This window comes from Acyrthosiphon pisum, chromosome A2 (genome assembly GCF_005508785.2).
Source record: "Acyrthosiphon pisum isolate AL4f chromosome A2, pea_aphid_22Mar2018_4r6ur, whole genome shotgun sequence".
NCBI classification, from domain to species: domain Eukaryota; kingdom Metazoa; phylum Arthropoda; class Insecta; order Hemiptera; family Aphididae; genus Acyrthosiphon; species Acyrthosiphon pisum.
This window is the reverse complement of record NC_042495.1, coordinates 82,236,879-82,261,243: the sequence shown is the minus strand read 5'-3', so window position 1 is coordinate 82,261,243 and position 24,365 is coordinate 82,236,879. Positions and strand designations below refer to the sequence as shown.

Sequence of the window (24,365 nt, the reverse complement as noted above, 5' to 3'; positions counted from 1 at the left end):
AATATTATTCCAATACACATATAGTAAGTAACCTAAGACCTTTGGCTTGATAATAAAAATATAGTAGATATTAATGAGAAGTTGGTAAAGGGATGCTATGTAAGGTTAAGATTAATTTAGCACCTATTCAATATATTTTCAGCAGTAGATTTCATAATTGTGTACACTGTTCACATTTATAATTTATTAAAATAACAACATGATATTAAAATAATTTTTTTTTTCAAAATATGTTTTTATTTACATAATATTATGATTATTAATGAAAATTACGACCACCGATTAGAATTGTTCACGAATTTTATTTACAACTTATTTGCAGGATAGTGATTCATTTTCAGAATCTATACATTTAGTAAGTAAGCAGCTTAATTCGGCTTTGTCCAAAAATGTTCCTGAAAAAATAAAATATATATTAATATAATAACAAACATTTTAATGACTCTTAATCTTTGAATGCATTTTAGATTCAGAGCGGAGCGATGAATATATGTATTGAATTCATCATGATGTGTATTTATTTTTTTTACCTGTTACCACCTTTTACTGTAAAAGTTTTACATCAGTTAGATGCTTTAGAACTTCAATATCTATTCTAGTAGGAAAGTGAATTTAGTTGGTCAAAAGTAAAGAATTCAATTCCTAGTAGGTACCTACTTTTATCAACAATTAGGGAAAAATATGACATTTTACACAAAACCAGTTATCAACAATTTTCCTAAGTTTGTTTCAATTAAAAAACGAATAAACATAGGTTAGTACTTGTAATTTTTACCAAATATTATTAACATTTTCTTATATTTAATATTATAATTAAAGGATAGCGGTGAAATACATTCCCCGTTTTCCTTTTTTATTACAGCTAAAATGCTTTCATTGGTTTAAAATCTCGAATGGAAAGTTTCAACATAAATATAAGTTTGCCTTCAGCCGTAGAACAAAAATAGTAATATTTTGGAAAAAAATTATTTTATTGTGATAAAATATTACACAAAAAAGATAAATGTGTATTTGGTTAGATTGGAAAGTTTAATTCACCACCAATATACCTAATATTTAGTTCTACACAAACGAAAATGTTTATTTTTGCATTTAATAATTTAATTATAATTTAAACTTAAAAATGCATTATTTTAACGAATGTGTCGAAAAAGATAACCAAAAACGTTAACCAGTATATAGAAGATAAAAAAAAAATTACTTGCCTATAAGAATAATTCTACTGCCCGGTGGTACTTCGGATAGACTGTTGGATAACTCCTGAAACTCGTACATGTCGTAGACACTTTGTATCATAGCAATTGAACCGTCGGCGAATCTGATTACGCCCTGTAACACACGTTATACACAAACATTACAACTCTATAATATAATATATAACACACACATACACACTCCGTCGAGTCCACGACGTATCAAATACACACCCCCCTGCGTAGTTGTATCAAATCAAATAAAAAACAAACAAAAGACGCGATCAGAAATCGAACGATCAAATGCGCGGCGGTGTCAAACCAATCTAAATGTAATTTACTAGATGTGTGTACGGGCGCACCAGAGGGTAAGGGATTTGGTTTTCCGTCGGGTGATGTACGTGCGCATTAAATACATTGTTATGTATACGAGTGGATAAATTAAAAAACTAAAAAGGATTATACGAGAGCGCCAATAATAATAATATAGTAATACGTATACGCGGTGGCTTTTGCTCGCACTTGCAGCATATATAGCTTCAGCCTTCCGCCGCGGACGGCTCGCTTATAAACTATAAGTACACACGACGATAATAATAATAATATATTAATTCGTTTTACACTAGCGTAGCAGTTTGTTTTGTCGGTATTTGTACAGCACCACTGACGATGGTGGGTGGGTGAAGTTGCGGGTGTGCAGGGTGTTGTACAGATAGTTTTTTAATTCGCAGCGATATAGCTGCTGCTGCAGTGTTTGATATTGAAATTCTTCAGCCGCGAGCCGGTCGTCCGGCCGTCGATGCGCATAATATTATTTAGTCCCCATAGTCGTCCGCCGGCCGGCCGGCTGTTTGTGTAACCGACCCTCGTCGCCGAGCAGCAACCTCCCGGACCGGCGGCGGGTGGCGCGCGCGTTAATCACGGTTTAATTAAAACATCAAAGGCCCCCCCCCACCCCCCCTTGAAACCCGGGCGGGCGCCGCGGCTGATTGGTAACGCCTCCGAGTGTTGTAGTTACAAGCCGGACAACTTTGACGAATTATTAACACCGAATCGCACACCAATAAAACGCTTACGCCCGGCTCCCGCGCACCGTTTATAATGCACGTCTGCGGCGATAGCTTTTCCAGATTATGCCGTCACGAATTTTCGCACACACGCGAGCGCGATCCCGCTCGAATCGTCAAAAATCGGTCTGCAGCTTATATGCTTACACTATGTTATTGTTATAAGCGGACGACATTATGCAGCCGAAGTAGTTGCGAAGGAAAAATAAAAATTTTCAACGTTTTTAAAAATTATTCCAAGACGCGTTGCAGTGTTTCTTAAAATCACTATTACCTATACCCTTATATTGTACAACGGATATCCATTCTAATAGTAAAAGAATATAATATACTGTTAATAGCAATCATTCGAAACTTGTACCTATACTTCTAACTCTACTCAAGCAAGTTGACTGCCTTTTGTATCATATTATATGTGATATGCATCAAACTTTCAATTGTTGCCCTTAATTTACTTATACTTGCCAATTTTGTCTTGAGTACCTATTTCATATATGATATAACTCAACAATTTTCTAGATTATTTATACATTTTTATCTAGGGAATTTCTCGTGCCAGAAACTCTCGTAACGTTACATAATCCGCTGCTCCAGTTATCTATCCAGCTATTCACGATAACGGACTCCATGAACACCTCTCTTCAACACATCTGTACCTACTTATCCATATGCTTATATTATAACACGTTCTGGCCGTATATTCTAGTAATACCTACCTACAACTTTATCAGAGCGACAGTCGTAAGATTTTATGGTATGTTATTATTATTATTAAAATACTGCAGTCGCCGAAGTCAACCACGGAGTAGACATAAAGGCCATTCTTGGCGTCGGGCATCGCCAACGAATACGAGGTGAAACCCTTTGTAAGGGTAAACATAATACATATATTACTTTGGCCGGTACGTTTACATTTATTATCATAGTATAGGGACCTGATCTTTTATATTAATATAAACGATATGTTGTTGCATGCATGGTTATCTACGAGTATCTACAAGTACAAACATCCTACACCCCTCATGAGGTTATTTTGTAATTATTATTCTGAGTCCACGGATTATAAATTTTGTTTACCCCATTGTGGACATTATATATAATAAAAATTCTGATTCGCAGTAGTATATTATCGGACCCCGTGCTGCTTGTACGTAAGTGTATGATTTAACTATACAGTATCAAAGTTATACCAAGTTTATCGTTTTCACTTAATTACACCTACAGTGGATTAATATAATCAATTAATACAAAATCCTAACCTAAACTAACCTAACCATACTAAGATCCGATGAATAAAAAAATAAAATTTAACACCTTGTTTCCAGAGGTCAATCTACGCACAAACATTAATTCATATGTATATAATGTATATATACTGACAAAAATATTAACACAAATCAACAAACATGCCCGATTAACCAATGGAAACTAATATATAATACACGATTATTATTTTAATCTGCAATAATTAATAACAATTATTATTTAATTTATTTTTTCTAGAAAGATGGCGCCACTGTTGTATTATTGACATCCACATTTCCTACTTTTCTGGTGGATTTTTCTAAAATTTTCTTTCATAAGAACCTTATCCTGACAATTACGAACACAACAAATAAAGAATCAACCAAATCGATTCAGTAGTTTTCTCGGTTAGCGCGGTCGTAGAAAACACCTAACAATTTTATATAGTAGTATAGATTAATATACATGATAAACACCGTATGATATCTCTATATCCATAAATTTAGTGCCTTAAGATTTCTCGGCATTACATATTAACGAAACTAAAACGTCTTATCCTTTTTGCATAAATATTATACACTTATGTTCATTTATTTTACCTACACCTGTTCCTATTTATATAATATTCTCATACGAAAATCCACAATAGTTCAGACTCAGCGCGTATGGTTGACGATCAAAAAAGGCTGTCATAATTGTAACTATTCGTGGTGAGGTTACACTTTAATGAAAATCTGAGTAGGTACCATAAATCATAATATAATAATATGATACTCAGCTCGGGTTTATAAAACTACTAAGTGCATAAATGTATGACGCTCAAGGTGTTCATGGCAAAACAGTGGCGCAACCAGGATTTATTCAAGGGGGAGGGGGTCCAAAAAAATGTATTTAACTACTGTTTTTCTGTCCTTTTCCTGAGTATATACAAACATTTCATTTCTTAATAAATACAATTTGCCGAGTTTAAGACCAATAAAAAAAACACACAATTATATTATTTTCATTTTAGATTCTGAGTGGAAAGATAAATGTATTAATTTTACAATGATGTGTATTTTTTTAATTTTAAAATTTTTTTTTTGTGTCTGTCATCACCTTTTAAGACAGTAAAAGTGCTTGGATTTTCTTCAACAGTTTTTTTTCTAATAGGAAAGTGAATCTAGTTGGTACTTTAGGGGGTCAAAAGTAAAAATTTCCCAGTAGTTTTCAAAAGCGCCGTGAAAAACAAAATAAAAATTAAGGAAAAACGGGAATTTTTACGCAAAATCTGTTTTCGAGAAAATTGATTTTGGTTTTTGGTGTAACTATTGAACAAATTACAGTATACACATGCAATTTTGACTGAATGTTAATATTTTCATTTTCTATACACCAAACAATTTTAAAAACATTTTGACTTATTTTGAGATCTTTACGGACATTTTCAGTTCCCATTTTTATTAGTTTTTTTTCTATAAATATCAATAAAATTTTATTTATTGGTTAAAAAAGCTTGAAAATTCAATAGAAGGCTCCTAGTATATTGTTTCAATGGCAGATGAAAAAAATTAAAAGTTTAAAGTCACAATTTTTTTTTATAAGCATCTAAAGTTCAAATATTGACAAAATACGTAAAAATGACGAAAATTTGCAAATTATTTTGAGTTAGAAATTCATAAAAAATTTTCTTTTTAAATCTAAGATTTGATATGTAATACAAGACTCCTCATAAGTTTGTCTATCTTTTTTTAAAAAAAAAATGTCTACAAGTCAAATTAAATTTTTATGAGCATTTGAAATTCCTATTTTTACAACACTTGATATTCACTGGATTTATCATGTTACGATTTTCTTATTTTGTTGTAATTAAAAAACAAAATGACTGTAGATACTTGAAAATTCCACTGAATGTTTATATTAGCATTTTCTATACACGATAAAATTTTGAATATAATTTGACTCTTTTTGAGCTGTTTACAGACGATGTCAGTTTCAAGTTTTTTAGTTTTATTTTCTATAAATATCAATAAAAATTGTATTTGTTGGGTAAAAAACGTTAAAATTTAATGCAAGGTTTCTGATATATTTTTACAATATCAGTTGAAATATATTCAAAATACATATGCACAATTTTTTTTTTATAAGCATTTAATGATCGAATTTTGACAAAATGTATCAAATTTAAAATTGAATAATTATTTTGTAGTTAAAAATTCATAAAATGTTCAACTTTTATACCTAAGAATTGAAAATTTAAAACAAGATTCCACGTAGGTAAGTAGTTAATTCTGAAACCAAAAAATCTAAAAAATACATAAGCACAGTTTATTTTTATAGTTCAAATTTGGACGAAATTACATGTTAAAAAACCTAGAATAACTATTTTAGTTATTTTGTTGTGATTGTATAATATTACTCGTGGGTACTTGAAACTTCTAAAGTATATTATAATATATCTATGATAGTATCACGGTTTGTTGTTGATGTATAACGCGTTATAAGTACCTACCTAATGGATATTGTGATATTCCTGTGTATATTATAGGTCAATTTTTTTTTAATACCATAGATGTAAGTATATAATATGTCTTATACCTAGACCGACATACCATCTCCGCTCAGAATCGTTTTTCTTATACAATGACATTGAATCATTGAATTCAAATTTAATACCATCCATTATACGATGGCCCACTTGTAACCTACTGTACAGCATAGCGACATCCACTTGCCCACCTTTTTAAAATTTATATTTACAATGTATGTAAATTAATTATTATCGGATATTCGGATTCGACGTGTTATCAACATAATACCTATAATGTCAAAATCTAATCTAATAACTAATAAGTAATAATCAAACTAATCAATAAATTTCGATGAACATTTTACGGAAACTTTTAAAAATAAAAATAAAACTATGACATAAGCCAAGAGGGGGGGGGGGGGGTCCGGACCCGGGGTCCACCCACCTGGGTTTGCCACTGTGGCAAGATCAGTGCAATATTGGTAGAGCAATCGACTTTCTAGAGCAAACGCGCGTTCTCAATTTAATTCAAATGATAACAAACATCGATCGATGGTCAATAAATCTAATCGATTGATTCAGAAAAAAATTACGTAACGAATTTACCGTGTACGAATACCTATAGAATAGATAAGTAGGTACATAATATTATACGAAAAATACGTTTTTGCAGGAAAGTCTGTAAATATTTGCAATATTTTCACGGAATATTCCCGCACAAGGTTTAAATTAAAGGAGTAAGTTATTAATAATAAATTCCAAATTTCTAAATCATTATAATATAATCTTATGTTGTACAGCATTCGAGCAGCGAGCAGTATTATTTATACTGACGTACCGCCTATAACGAAATCGTGCAATTACTATATATAATATAATATATTTATATGCATATTATTATATTATATTGTTCCAAGTTTCTACGCCACTCTCAGAAAAATATATTATTGCGGTGGTGGTCATAAAATACGTACGATAATATTGCGCTGCAGTATAAATATCTGTGGCGGGCGTTGTCACATGCTATAATATATTATTATGATGCCAACGAAAAGCGGTGCATGGTGTCAATGATGAGCTGCTACAGCTAAAAGCTTTAATATTTTATTTGTATACGTAGTAGGTAGGTATTAACTAATATTGTAATCGGGAGTTTTTTATCTTTGCATTTCGCAATCTTGGAAAATTGGAGCATTTTTAATTCTATTCATTTTTGCCGAGACCTGCAGCCGATATATCGTATATTATATAGTCGATAATCATTGGTTCTGAGCAAAGAAAATATACCTTATATGGTATAAATAATATAATGTTTCTTATCTGCTATTGTTTTAGCTTTTTGATTTTGGCCGAAAGGGTAATAGTTGAAAACTCCAATGCAAAGTATTTTATCAACTTCTAATTTGGTTTCTTCCTCCCTCCCTATTAGGTTATTACATGTGTATATCAGTAAATGTATAACTCTGCAGGTGAGTTATAATATATTTTAAACACTGTTTTTACTTTAAAATTGTTCTTTTGGGTTCGTCATTGAAACCTGTAACCTGCAATACCTACTAGTTGCTATTATATAACTGCAGCACATTGGACAAGTAGGTACAATCAGTACCTACCATAGTCAAGGGAGATTTTATATCTATTATTATATTTGTTTTACTTTCAAGTAGTACCTACTCGCAGTAATGTGAAATACATAATATAATGACAAAATACAAGAATTCAACATTAAAAATATAGCCTGTAAGATAATCATCTTATTCTTAAGAGATACAAGCGTGATTTAAAATCGCGCTCTACGTTTATAATATAACACTATATTAATTATGTAATGGTGAGCGACAAATAGTATTTAAAACGACAAAATCTCGTGCGTGATTCATTACGATAGGTACGCAAAATTTATTTATAAAAAAAACGACTGCATAGTTGGATATATTTCATACATAGGTATTACATATACATTATACATATAGATTATAGGTACTTTATGCAGCGTGTGCTCTGTGCCTTCAGGGGACTCCACACTGCAGCGTTGACCGCGTATTATGTAAGGCGTGCGTGCGTGTAAAACATACACGTCAGTCTGCAATTTAAAATTTAATAAAAACATTTTGACGCCCGTCGAAAGGCGTAGGAGCCCCACAAAAGCATTCCGTCCGCACGTGCCACCGCTGTTTCACTCGGCGACTTGGCCGTGCGGAAAGCGTGAATTTCACGCACTCAAAAACTACCAACCCGGCACCCGGCACCACTCCTTTTCGTGTACCGATCCCCCCCGCCTCGCCACGGCTATATACATAATATATTATGCATATATGCTATAAAACATATGAGACGTGTGTAGTTCTTCTTCTTATAATGTATACGTTTGTGCACTACTGCACTGCACGCATATACTGTTGTTTCCTCAGGCACCGAGACGTTTTCTCGTCTTCCACTTCTATTATTATTATTATTATTATTATTATTATTATTATTATTATTATTATTATTATTATTATTATTTCCTCTGGCGGCAGTCACGTGTCAGGTATATAGTATATGCGCGTTAGTTCTTTGGGTATACTGACTGAAAACAAACGTCAGAACGATAAGCTTTTATACTGACAATCTATTGTTGAAATATAATACCTATATATTGTATATTATATAATATATAGGTATATAAATACGAGTATACAACTTATCATCATAGCGTATATAATAATATACAATACATAATACTTAGATTTGTACGACGAAATATATTTATATATATAATATATCCTGCGAATCCTAAACACCTGCTATTATTATATGTGTACACATTCTAACAAATTCGTTTTTAAATATCAGCTTATTTGGCATGGCAAATATCGATGTGAATTTGTTTTTGTTCAAAAGATGAGCATACATTTATCATTAATACGCATAAATATCATGATTTAAACTTTAAAAAAAATCTATATTTTTAGGCACGTATACTCACCACTACGTATCAATAGGTATTTTTATATTATTGAGACAATAGATTATAATTTTACATAACAGATTAAATGAGATTTTGTATTATCAATAATACTTTATATTTTATACAAATATCAATAATAATATTATATTTTACAGCGTAAGTAAAAACAAACAACAATTAATTTCACTACATTAGTTATAATAAATTAGGAAAACATTTTGACGTATTTTTTTTTAATGGGTAACGTATGATATGTATTCCAAACCATCTCTTCTAGATACTATAAATTATACAGATAAATTATATTATGGTACATAATAACAAAAATCTAATATCGTTTTTTTTACTTTGGTGGGGGTAATATTATAATAACTAATATACAGAACACCAAAGTAAAATAACCCATATTTTTACCAAAGCCCAACAGATTTAAAATAGTTATACTGTCAAAAATAACAAAGTCTGAAACTATTATAGGTACCTACATGTATATCACAATTTTGAATTTTTATGACATACTTTATCTACATACAGTGATTCCAAAAAATCTTCTTAGAAAAAATTATCGTAAATAATTTATTTTTTTCTTATTTATGTGCAAGAAGGTATAAAAAATATATATAATTAGTTCCCAGAGGAGGACTCCATACGCCCACCACTGTATATAGTGTGTTTAAACAATAAACATAACAAGATATTTTTCGAACTAATGACCTTGAATTTAATTCGTGTTTTTCATACTGCATAAAAGAACATTATTATTGCATTATTTTAAGAACTTTTTTCTACACATAAACAGAAAATTGACTTTTACTTAAAAAAAGTGGATTATAATATTTGTACGAAAATAAGTCATGAAGTAACTTAATCGTATACGACAAACAAAAAAAAAAAAAGAAAAGAAAATACAGCAGGTATATCGTAAAATATGCAATATGTTAAATCTTTTAGGAATACCTACTGAAATGTATTCAAATAACTGTAAAATAATTAAATACCTACGCAATGTATGAATACTAGCTTTCAAATTTCGAAAAGAACTTGTTCGTTTGTTAAAAATAGAAAAGTATACGAGCGACTAAAACAAGCGAGTGACCATAAGGTCTGAGACCTGAGTGACTGATTACTATATTATAATATATTATTATAAGTACTGTTTCGGTATTATATAACATGCATGTTGCATCATAATCAGCTATACCTATACAATAAGTGCTGTAATATCAACTGCTGCTGTATTATAGAACACCAGAACAACGAAGGAGAACGCAGGAATAACATTCGGGTTGAAAATTGTGAAATATTTGGCAATGGTAACGGGAAAAAATTAGCGTACCAAATTTAATATATACGCAGCGTGTGTTGTGTCTGGCCGAGACATAAAACGAAAAATAAATAGAAATAAAACGAGAACGCGTAAACGGCGGATGGAAAAAAACAACTATACCCAGACTGGGTTTCATATAAATATTATGAGAGGACTATGCACATTCTTGGTGGGCTTACGCAGCACCAGTACGGAGCCTTTGAATTGTCTGTTTATTAGATTTGGTCGGCGCGAAATTACTATCAGGCCTTTCGCTGACTTGCCCATAAAACATTCGGAGAATGCAAATCGAAAGCCGTATGTCGTCTTACCACCCTTTACTACTACTCCGGCTCAAGTTATATAATATCTCACTATTATAATATATACGTAGCTGTGCACGCTACACAATATTATAATATTATAATATTATATACAATTTGATGATGTGAATTTCGTTTTTCAAATATAGACGAATAAGTTTAAACACTTATCGTATTGTAGTCAAAAACATTGTTAGATATTTAAGCTCGTTTAAGGTAAATTAACACAAAAACCATTTTACCATTTTTTTTTTTATTTTGTGATAACTATCGTTTTTTAAGGAATAAGATCAAAAAAAAAAAAAATTTTAACTTAGATTTAAGTATGAAAATATGTATTTTTCGTGATGGAACTAAGACAGACTAGGTATAACATAATTTGTTGTAATCTGGTATGAAAATAACACGAGTCTCGGATTTATCTTTAACCGGAATGTCCACAACCTCAACGGCCGGTTACAAATATATATAAAATATATAAATAATTTCTAAACGGGTTAACACATTTTTTTTTTTATAAAATATTAAGAAATATAAATTTTTTGGAGGTATTAACTATTAAATGCATTTCTGAGGCAATTAGTCATTACTATTATTTACTTATTGTTATATTATATATTGTTGATTAATCTATTTATAAGCACTATATATTTATAAACGTGTATTATAAGTTATAATACACGTTTAGTGCTTATAAATAAAGGCCTGATTATAATTTATAACATAATATATTATTTTCTTTTCTTATAGTACCTATTATATTATACAATATATAGTATTTCAATCTATTAAACAACAATATATGAGAGGATTATCTGGAAGAAATACAATATTAGCATGTATACATAATAGTTACGATCGGATTATTAAAATAAAAATACAAAATAACATTAAGACGTATGACGATTCATTGTATTGCAATTACACAAGAATATAAAAAAAGGTAGGTATTATAATGGTATATATTATATTATTTATGAAAAAGTAATTTCATCATTTTATTTCTAAATTTTTTTGAACAAATTATATTTAAAATGGACCAAGCCACGTCATTTTTAGATACAATCCAAAAAAAAAATTCACCAACACGATTTATAATGGTTATAATTATTTACGTATTAAAATATAGTGCCGTATTGTGTCACGTACACTTCGACGTATTGAGATGTTGATTTATAACAGCCGTGTTGGAGTTATTCGCGATATTATCGCATAATGTCGATCATGTTAGAATTTGGGACGATTATGTCGATGTGCCCTTGGGGAGGGGCCGTTTGTGCAAAGTATGCGGGCTTTTGCGGCAGGGAGAATTCCTTCACGGGTTTTCGTAGGTAACACCCAAAAATTAAAAGGAGAGGGGTCTACGTGATGGCAAAGACTCATGCTGGCTGCAAACCCCTTTTATTATTATTACATGGTCGTCGGATACCGAGTATTCTGACTTGTTCTAACACCGTTTCCTTATAACGTGCTTACACGAGCTATATTATTTTATATACCTACACATAATAATAATACATAGGATATATATAGCGTAATCCTATGACATTCTTTAAAACATATTCTGAAATTTATATTCTCTTCGTTTTATTGAAATTTATAAATGGCACAAAAAATGGATCATATATAGGTAGTTGAAATAGATAATCATTTAAATGTAAATAATCTATTTGTGTTAATTTCTTAATTTTTTTAGTATTAATTTTAACCCAATTTTTCATAATTTAACACCAAACGTTTTAATTGTACTCTCATTTAAAATGTTAGGTTAAAAATAAATTAAAAATAATTAAATATTAAACAAGTAGAATGATTAGTAATTAATAATTTATAATTGAATACTATATACTGTACCTATTACCTACATCCTACATATTTGGTACTTAAAAATAGTTCACAAGACAATAACCAAGGTGAACTATATATTCATTTTTTAAAATACATTATTGACTATAATATAGTATGTATATTTATACTATAGAAGATTCGTAGATATAAAATTGGGATTTGCAGTCGATGTATTTTGATTTGAAGTTTTGCCAATAATATATTAGAAAATCTGTTTACAAACGCACACAGAATTTGAGTGAATGACAAGATTTGTTTGCGTGAGAGTATACAAGGAACAGTTTAGAGATATCCTTAAGTCTATTTACCGATGGCTGTTTACGATTTTGCTGTCAAAGCAATTTCGAAAGGGACATTTTCATCCAATGGGGTTCATCAAAGCTATTGGGGGAGCAGTGTAATCCGCAAACTTAAACCCAATAAAATATTGAATAATAACTGAAATGTGCAAGACATTAAACCGATGACAATAAATAAATCAATTAAATTATTGTCATAATATTTATTGATTCATCATGTCCTTTAATTTGAGTGTACAGTACATATAGTAGAAATATTGTGAAAAATACTTAAATTAAAATTCACTAAATTATTATTATTTCTTTCAATTCATAACTAAACAAATTCGTGTACCTACTTTAATATCTAGTATCGCTAAACGTTTGATCATTCTTTTTAAATACATTTTTATTACCTACACAAATATAGCGTTATTTATAACATACAAAGATAACCTATATAATATTGTCTATACAATAATATCGTTTATAAGACACATATTTATCAATAAGTTTTATAGGTTGACAAATATCTAAATCCGTCATAAATTATAATTTTATAGTTTTTTAAGAACTTTATAATGAAGGTTACTGAATAAATTTTATTGATCAGAGTTAATATTATTTCTTAAATTGTTCTAGAAAATCGGATAGGTCAAAATACTTAAAAGTTATAAGGGATAGTATAGATAATAAATATAATGATTTATTAGATTATATTGATATATTATATGATCAAATTTAAAAGTTTCAATTGATATAAATAATATCATGCAGTAAATCGTAAATAATTTTAGTACCATAATTAAAAATATGTCTTAAAACTGTTTAGTTATTAAGATAATTCTTCGAAATAAATATTATATTTCATTAAAATCGTTTTAATTAAAAATAAAATACTAAAAAATATTGAAAAAATGAAATTACGTATACACAATTTTCATAGGAAATAATACCATAAAGACACTACAAGATATTTTTTAGAATAATATATAAATACAATAACTTAAGAAATAATATTAATAACAATAAATTGATATTCGCAATATACAAGTATAAGACGTTTAATATTCTGACCGGAACGATGAATATATTGATTTTACAATGATGTGTTTTTTTTTATTTTAATTATATTTTTGTGTCTGTGTATACGATAAGTAGTCGAAATACTGCTTAGATAAAATGTTCAAAATATTTTGAATCTTTTTGGGCTGTTTACGGACATTTTCAGTTTTCAATTTTTTAGTTTTTTTTTCTATAGGTAATTGTCAAAAACATTTAATTTGTTAGGTGAAAAGCGTGAATATGTAATACAATGCTCCTGATATATTGTTACTTTCGCAGTTAAAAATATTAAAAATACAGCACATTTTTTTTATAACCATTTAAAGTATGAATTTTGACAAAATGTTTTTTGAATTTTATTTAAAATTTAATAATTATTTTGTAGTTAAAAATGTATAAAATGTTCAATTTTTATCGCTAAGGATTGAACATTTAAAACAAGGTTCCACGTAAATAGGTTATATCTATATAAATTACTTTATTCACAATAATATCATCAAATACCTACACGGCTACACTTAGTAATACTATTGGCTTCGCGCAGAATCGTTTTTCTTATACAATCATATTGTATGTCATTGGATTCAAATTTAACACCATCCATTACAGTGACCCAATTGTACCTACTGTACAGAATAGCGACATACACTTGCCCACATTTTTTTTTAATTTACCTTGTCTGATGACAATGGACAGTATTGCAGTATACTTAAATCTTGTAATAGGTATAATATAAATTAGGAGGCAATTATAGACAATATTGTAAACTAGTTTTACTTTTTATGGTAAATAAAATCATATACCGCGAACAAACGATACATAGAATTCTTAGACGTTTTATTTCACATTTAAAAAAGGCTGAAGCCCCGACTATATATAGATATTAACTAGGTACATGGAATTTTTAAAAGTAGTTGTTATAGTTATAGTATCGGCGATATATAGCGTGCAGATAACAATCAAATAAGTTGGAAGCAATAGACTCGATCGATGTAACGGGGAAATCATTGTTAGATATATTGTTATAATATATATTGTTCATATAATATAATATTTAGCCATGTTAATCATGCAATCGGTATACAATGGACGGACATACGAGCTGGGAAGATAAAAATCGAAAAACGATTTGTCAGTACCCATACCTGCGCGTGTATAATACACTCAGTGTATTATAAATATAAGGTCTCAATTTGTTTACGGGGATGAAGTCATACAAGGGTGAAGGGTATATTTACGTACGTATGCGTACGTGTGTGTACACTAGTCTACCTGATCCACGGCCAATTGATTACATCTGGAGCGAGGATTAGCCCTGCAGTATGGAATTAAATAGGGATTTATCAACGACAAAAAATATATAGGTACACACACAATGGGAGCTGTCTACAACAATTAAAAACGAACAAATCGCGGGCACACATGATATAATAATATAAACGACAGCATAAACGTTCGGTCGGGGGGAGGGGAGACGCGATGGCTGGAGAGTATGAAAAAAATAAAGAAAAAAAGGGCAACAAACATTATTCTCTAGCAAATATAAGGCCCCGTCCATGTACGAGCGTGTGTGTGTAAATGTGTACAAAAGGGTGAGCCCCTGCAGCAGGATATGGATTTCGGACGTGGATAGAACAGCCGGCCATTTCAATACGTGGTGTTGACGAATCACAGTATACAATAGGATACGGCCTGAAATTATTACGATAAACGAAAATATTGTTCTCCGTGTCTGCACCCCTTAAAAAAAATACGTAACACGTTTCAATAATTATTATTGTTACTTTGAACTCTTTTGTACAAGAAATGCCGGTTATGAGGCAACTCTGCATCAGTTTCTATAATGTGTATAGACGCGTGGTACCCAATAAACACGAAGCAGTGTTGTAGAAGGACCAAGCAAGGGTGTTACGTATAATATGTATTAAGAAACACGATTTAACAGATTTTTCAAAATGGCCAATCTATTCATATTACATATATATATATAGATATGCCATTTTTGTATCAAGCATATTATATATTTATGTATACATAAAGTCAGGGTACATATATGTTGTTACCTGTTGCAATACGTAGACATTATTAATTTTAAATAAAACTATTAATTAAGTTAAGAAAATATTTATGAAATATGTAACAAAATTTAGTGTTAAGTCTTAGTCTTAGTTATAAACTAAAACAAGATGATAAGCAAAATAGAAGCTAGGTTAAGCAATAAAAATATATAAAGAGATAGGAGACAAAAGTGGGTTCTTCAACGCAGTAATCGCTTGATGTGGTCACTTTGTATAGAACTATAAAACAGTAATAAAGTGTTATATTTTAATTGTGTGTGTGTTTATTATTACGTCGGATGCGGTTGGGCGTATACAAAAATACACATCGGTAATTTTTGTACACGCAGTTATAGTTTTTTGAACGATACGGTAAATGTACAAACAATATGAAATAATGGTTATTAATAACGACTCATAATATTAAAATATTATATCGGTATGATTATAACGTTTAACGAACATTTGTAAATCACAAATTCGTACCAAGGTATTAAACGATTTATGGTACAATTTTGGCCAGCACATATATTGCTATCATAATATTATTTTAGTAATAATAACACCACTCACCTTCATTCTGATTATTTCTGAAGTATTCCCTCGACCATCTTTCAGCATATTTTCCCATAAGATCTGACATACAAAATTGTCCAGAGATGACCTAAAAATACCATCGGGAACTTCAAGTGTGACAGTAGCCACGTTCTGAAATCATATGAAAATCATACTATAAAAAATACATCACCGTACATAATCATAATGCATAAATATAATATATGTATAGTTTGGCGTTTACTTGGTGTATATGAGTTTTTCCTTCCAAACTTTCCACGTTTCTAATCATTTCGTCGACCCTGTAACAAACAATGCGTATAAATTTATGGGCAATAAAAATATTAGCGTTTCATACATATTACGATGGACGTCGGGGGTGGGGTGGGTAGGGTTTCTGACGAAACGACAATTTGACTTGATAAATATTATTGTCAATATTGATTTTAACATAAAAAATAAATAAATCAGTAATAATAATAATAATTGTCGAATAACAACAATAAGGTGTAATATGAATGACATGGGGTTTATCGGAGGCAGTTTCGGTCAAATATGTGGCTGATGAGAAGTCAAGACCCCTCATGCTGCAGGGTATACGACCACCACGGTGACTATTTAGAGGGATCAGAGATAAGCCGCAAACTAATAGGGTGTTTTTATTATGGTATATACGATTATTGCGGCTACCACATTTCGTGCGTATATACGAAGAGTGTCTTCACTGGAAGCACTAGATATTCAATAATAATAATAAATTATTTTCGTTAATAACGTACACGTGAACATTTGGAAGTCATAATGTTGGGTTTCCGATCTAATGAATCGTAAATTCCCCAATGAAAGGGATAAGCGGGTTTATGGCACTTATGGCACGTTTCGTCGTGGTAGCCTTATAATATTTGTACAATTTTATGCGATCTACAGACAGATGGGTCATCAATATTAGTATTCCATATAAGCGGTCTTAGTGTGTATATAATATTTATATTAATATAATGAATGATTGCTATTTAGTGTTTTGATTTCGTTTGAACACATTTTAAAACGTAATCCAAAATATATAAATCGTAAAAGCTAAAAAATAAATTGATTAATAATAACAAACAAATAACTACAAACAATTTCTTTAGAGAACAATATACGTTTATAGTGTTTATAGGGAACTTCAAATCATGCTTAACTGTAATGAGTATTGGAATAAAATACTTATGTAATATTTTTTTTTACTTAATACGCTGGAATGGAAGTTAATGTATGAATCGAATATATAAATAATGAGTTTACATGTTTTAGATTGTTAATTTTTTTGAAATTATCCAGTTAAACTAAAAAACAATTTAGTTAGCACTGCTATATTATTCATAAGAGGTAATAAAAAATAAAAATGATAAAACTAACTTAACTTTTAAATACCACTGTAACTATAATTTACTTGATATTTTTTTCTAAAAAATAATAATAAGTCATTTGGATACTATAGTTTGTTATTTTTTACAACTACACTATTGTAACACATATTGTCCAATAAATTAAAAAAAAAAAAAAAAGCACGTAAGTGGATGTCACTGCTGTACAGTATGTTACAATTGGGTCAATGTATAATGGATTTTATTAAACTTGAATTCAATGATATAATATCATTGTATAAGAAAAACGATTCTGAGCGGAGACGGTTTGTCAGTCTGGATATTTTATATTGTTACTATTTATTATATATTTATATCCTGTAAGTTGAATTAATATTATAAAATTATAATTTTTTATTCGTTTCTATGGTGATAAACAAAGTGTTAGAAATTAAAATCCAATTTTTTAGCAGTTTTTCGTAATTTGTCGGTGGTTTTTCTCGTGACATTAAATAACTATTGAGAAAATCGAAAAATGACCTCTCTAAAGTACCATCTTGATCCAATTAAGGTACTATATGTTGGAATCAAAGCACTCTTTCTGGTAAAAATTTTGTATACAGGATAAAAAAAAAAACACCATTGTAAAACCACTAGCTAGCTCGCTCCGCTCAGAATCTAAAATACTAATTCTACTAAGTACACATTCACTCGCTGTGCATAAAGAATTATATTACCTATAATAGAATCGTAATTTCAACTAAGTTATACAGATTGTAGATTATTTTCATATGTTGTTCATATATGTATACATTTAAGCGTATCTAAAGATGTAGGTACCTTATGGGCTATGGCTTATAGCTTATACTATTCAGTATTTACGGAATATTCCCTAAAAAATATATTTCTGTGTCACATATTTAGCAAACATTGTATTTTCTTTAATTCTTGTAAGAATCGATGCTGTAGTACTGGTTTCGACATAATTAAATATAACTATCATAGTGCACCATGGTTTGAAACGAATTCATTACAAATGTCACATAGTAAAATTTATAATAATATGAAAACTAAAAGAATAGGCACAACGCATACGCACATTGAATCTGGAGTAGGTCGATGAAAATCGCGCCTTACAGTATTTTAGGTTTCATATTAATATATTATGTATTGTTATTATTATTATAATTACGATTCATAATGTAGTGAATATAGAAATAGGATTTATATTTTATATATTATATAATATTATTTATAAGGCGCGATAACCCATTTGAAGCAGATGTGCGGCGCACGTGTGTTTAATATCATATTATTACATACATATTATATATATATATATATTGGTGTTATGAATCTGTGGACTATGGAGGTGGAGCGACTATGTAAAGGGTTAATTATATGTATATATAGGTGGTTTAATATAACGCGGCGATACTCGATCGGTAGCGGCGGGTGGCAACTTTCCCCCCCCCCCCATATATACATTATACTCACGTAAGTATATAGATAGGAGGTGCGCGCAGGGATTAATAACCTAGGGCGCGAGCGCACACGGCCACGTTCACTTTTCCGCTCTCTTGAGCTCATTTATGTGTACGCATCGCGCCACCACTCGTATTATTATATATAATACGTTGATGCTTATAATATATATATATATATATATATATATAATATATATAATATATATATTAGATATGTTTACGCGTAAAATATATTGTATTATGTTGTCGCCCTATATCCCTCCCCCCCCCCCCCCCCCCATCAAATCACGATGTTGTACCCATGTGGTATTGTATTTTGGTTTCAAAGCTGATAAACAGCTGTATAGTATACGTAGGTAATAATATAGCGTTACACGACGATGTTTACCTAAATAATACTTAAGCTGTTTATAATTATAAAATGTGATATTATTTTATGATGTTTTTGATGTTTTTTAGAAAATATAAGTTAAATCTACCCTATTACTAATGGAAAAATAAATAAATTATAGTAGGTAACATGACAAATTATATAGGTATCATCATAGTTGTACTAGTTTTGCGCAGTAGATACGCATCTCCTTCACCTCCTTAGTTTTCTACTTCTAATTGGTTGATTTTGTTCTATGTTATATATGAATGTATATGATTGACAGCCAATAAGAAGTGGAGAACTACGATATAGGTGAAGTAAAGAGCGGAGGATGCGTATCAAAATACTGCGATAATACCTATCTAATTTGTCATGGTAGGTAATATAATTAAATTTTAAAATATCTTTAAAAATAAAGGCTGGACTGACACACCGTATTTGATCATAATCGTTTTTCGTGACCAACTTAACAACGAAGCAGATACTAAAAATCTACGATACAGCAGAGCATTTTTCCGGTTTTTTTTCATGAGAAAAATAAATAAAATCCACGAGTTTTGAATTTGCCTACTATCAAAAAGCTTAAGGTATATTAGCTATAATATATAAGCGAATATTGGTTTATATTGATGTCAATATGTCATACTTATTTGTGTAGAATGCACCATATTATCCAGGCATACACCATAATCACAGATTATCACCAAAGCAAATGGAAATTCTAGCACAAAGATCGATTTTGTTATTTCAAAATATAATTTTGATTTGCTGCTCTTTTGATAATAAAATGCATGTGAATATATTTTATTTCACTATTTTTATTCAATATATTAAACGACAATAATTTACACGTTGGCATATATGAGTTGAAAAAAAGATTCATTATATTATCGTGCAAAATTGGAATTCCAGAAACAAAATTTAAATATATTAGGTCCATATTATAATTTAACAATGAAATACCTACATAATATTATTACACAATATAGTACAACATTGCCATAAAAATGTAATATTATTTATGATATAGAATACACTATAACGTGATAATATATTGTAGATAATAACATCAGTAATACAGTAATAATTAAATTACATTATGTTGTATCGTTTTATTTTTATACCTATACAAGAACGAAAAACACAGTATTTCAAACTGTCATTATATTTTATACCTACCTACTAACCTAAATTTGTGTTACATAATAAACCTACGGCTTTCATTAAATTTATAAAATCGAGTTTTCAATCATTTAATTATACTACGAATAAACCCAAGCATAAAAATATTATTTAAAAGTGAAAACAATAGTAGGTATAATTATATAAAGAAGTGATAGAAAGATATTTTATAATATTTTATTACATAAGAGTATAAGACATTTATTTTGAAGTAGTGTCAATGGACCCCCTTTGCTGAAATCGTTCTGTATTTGCATCTTTATTAAATGCATTATCATAGTACAGAAATACTGTAAATATTCATTTTCTAATAATAACAATTTAAAAAAATTTCACCTACGTATTTTTGATAATTTTTTCTATAACTCTATATAAGTATACAACATAATATAAGGAATCTTGTTTTGAATTGTCAAGCTTTTTTTAAAAAAAAAAGTATAGCTATTAATATGCTTTATAAAATATTACAATAAAAAGGTTATTTCTTCTAAATATTAAACCATATTGCCTAATATATGGGTATCACCATTGAGATATTTGCTGGTTACTATGATACACATAAAATATTATTATAATATAATTATATTCAAAACATAAACTGAGTTTCAAACATCAGCTATAATACATTTGAAAGAAAAATGCATAAAATATAACCAAAATATTTTTTGATAAAAATTAAAAACAAAATGTATACAAAGTATCAATGTGAAACCAAAAACAACTCCAAAAAAGAATAACGGGACATTTATAGTTTGACAGATGGCCGTGAAGTGTTTAAAGGGTGAGCTACGGACGAGGGTGGAAAATTATACTTGCTTTATTACACGGCTATTAATAATCTGACAAGTGGTCTTATGGTTACCCATGAAAGTGCATTTGCCAGCATTTATACCAGAAAAACGTTTCCTCGCAGAATCACAGGATAGCGTTATAGGACTTTCATCTGTCAACGGAAAAGCTTATATGTTATAGCAGATAGTTGATTAATTATTACTATTAGAATACTATATTATAATAATAGGTATAACTATTTAACCATAGTATTACAGTATTCGTTTTATCAAGATTATTCCTAAATAATAAAATATGTCATACCTACACAACCTTTAATCATATAACCTCAGTATTAAATATTAATTTGACAAAACTGATTTTATTTTTTATATCAAATATTCTCCTTATCAAAAATCTCAAATATATTATTTTAGACTATTGAGATATTTTCAAAAACACCTAGGTATATTTAAACTAAAAGAGCTAGTTACTAGCTATATTAAAGTATAATATACATATTTTTTCAATTGTTAAATACCTTAAGCTGTTAGACGAAGAGTAGGATTTCAAATCAAGAATTTTATTCAAGTCAATTCTGAAAGGATAATAAAAATATATCAGTGTATTATCACAATTTTATGAATTAGTTTATAACATTAGTTTATAACCTGCAATAAATTACCTGCTATTTGTTGTCTCGATAATTTCAGAACTTCCATTTATCGATCTATAACATAAGTAAATAAATATTTAAATTAAAAATAGAAATATGGCGACAAATACAGGTACAGTTTTAAAATTAAATTAATAATATTACCTAATCTTGATTTTTAACGTTTCCAACGTACTTCTGTCGACCAAGTCGACTTTATTGATGAGTATAATATCAGCTAATGCAATTTGTCTGAAATAAAATTACAAACAAATATATTTATAGCACTAAAGAAGGCATTCTTTTTAGTCGTCTATTTCCTTCATCAATAGGTACACACAAAAATTGAAAATACACTAGGTTTTCAGGCTTTTATAACGTTGTTTCGTTTGTTCAATTGCCATTGGATTTAAAATATACACTCACACACCCATATATACATCAACAGAAGTTGTTTAGATATTTCACTTTATACAAAATTGGAGGAGGGCTGATGATTTGCAGATTTGATTATATATACCGAGACGGATCTCCGTTTCCATGACGTTGATTCGATTTGGACATATTATTCTGTGTCCCATCGTTTTTGCATAATAAACCCAACGGAGCATGTACGTAATCTATTTATGCTTGTCATCAGAATGAGTTTATCCGTTTTTTAGCAATTATAAATCCCACCACAATAAAAAAAAATATATATACAAATATATATATATATATAAATAACATGACTCACATAAACAATATAGGAGTAAACCAATTATAATATAAATTATTATTTATTAGGTATTTATATATTTTTAAATTGTATTTATAGTTGTTATTATTATCAGTATAGGGACCTATGTAATACCATTAATTAAAATATTTATTTTGTATTAGAGTATACAGTATTACAGTTTGCATGATATGCAGTGAAATGTATAGAATTAAGCATAAATAATAGAAGAATTGTCTAACAATTATTCTATTATCTATGGAATTAAGCTAAACAATGGATAAAATAGGTCTCTTGCACAGTTAATAGATTTCGAGAGTCCTTCATTATTAAGCAAGTCACTGTAATATAAGTGTTAAATTAGAATTAAATAATAAATCATTGCATAGGTACGAAAAACAATTCTGAGCAAAGACGGTCTGTTGACTGTCAGCCTAATCAATTTAATTCCTTACTTTTTATGATGATATTATAATATAAGTTATACTGTTACCTACTATATAGTAATTTACAGTTATATGTAGGTAATTAATTTTTGCCAAAAGCATTGCATTTATTTATTTTATTGTCAATATTCAATTATTAACAAGCTAATACCTTTTAAAAATGCTAATTTTGGAAAATCCTTTCTTATTGGACCCCTATACGGTGGTAATTGCCACCTAACTGTACTATATAGATTATAGGTATCATAGTTTAGGTTTTACGTTGATCAGTCATTCGAGACACACTTGATTATATGTATATAGATTTTTAGATTCTGAGTGGAACGATGAATGTATTGATTTTACAATGATGTGTGTTTTTTTTTTAATTTTTTTTTTATTTATTTTTGTGTCTGTCATCACCTTTTAGGACAGTAAAACTGCTTCGATTTTCTTCAACAGTAACTTTTATGATTGGAAAGTGAATCTAGTTGGTACTTTGGGGGGTCAAAAGTAAAAATTTCCCAGTAGTTTTCAAAAGCGACGTGAAAAACAAAAGAAAAATTAAGGAAAAACGGGAATTTTTACGCAAAATCGATTTTGGTTTTTGGTGTAACTCTAAAACAAATGACCGTAGATATATGAAATTTTCACAGGTTGTTTATATTTGCATTTTCTATACACGGTAAAATTTTGAAAATATTTTGATTTATTTTGAGCTCTTTACGGACATTTTCATTTTCCATTTTTTTTTAGTTTTTTTTCTAAAAATATCAATAAAATTTTATTTGTTGGATAAAAAAGCTTGAAAATTTAATAGAAGGCTTCTAGTATATTGTTTCAAAGGCAGATGAAAAATATTAAAAATCGTTAGTCACAGTTTTTTTTTTATAAGCATTTAAAGTTCAAAAAATGACAAAATATGGGAAAAATCACGAAAATTTGCAAATTATTTCGAGTTAGAAATTCATAAAAATTTTTTCTTTTTAAATCTAAGATATGAAATGTA

At 29.3% G+C, this 24,365-nt stretch overlaps 1 protein-coding gene across 1 annotated transcript in view; it reads right to left on the bottom strand.

Annotated features, from left to right (window-relative positions):
• Positions 1–263: 263 nt before the first annotated feature.
• Positions 264–24,365, bottom strand: part of LOC100163415 (COBW domain-containing protein 1) — a 34,562-nt gene continuing 10,460 nt past the window's right edge. The window contains exons 7-13 of the mRNA XM_029490374.1: positions 22,379–22,465; positions 22,244–22,288; positions 22,100–22,156; positions 16,641–16,698; positions 16,415–16,549; positions 1,206–1,329; positions 264–395 (exon numbers count right to left, since the gene is read on the bottom strand). Coding sequence (XP_029346234.1) covers positions 313–395; positions 1,206–1,329; positions 16,415–16,549; positions 16,641–16,698; positions 22,100–22,156; positions 22,244–22,288; positions 22,379–22,465 — 589 coding nt within the window. The 3' untranslated portion in view covers positions 264–312. The remainder of the gene's footprint in view (positions 396–1,205; positions 1,330–16,414; positions 16,550–16,640; positions 16,699–22,099; positions 22,157–22,243; positions 22,289–22,378; positions 22,466–24,365) is intronic.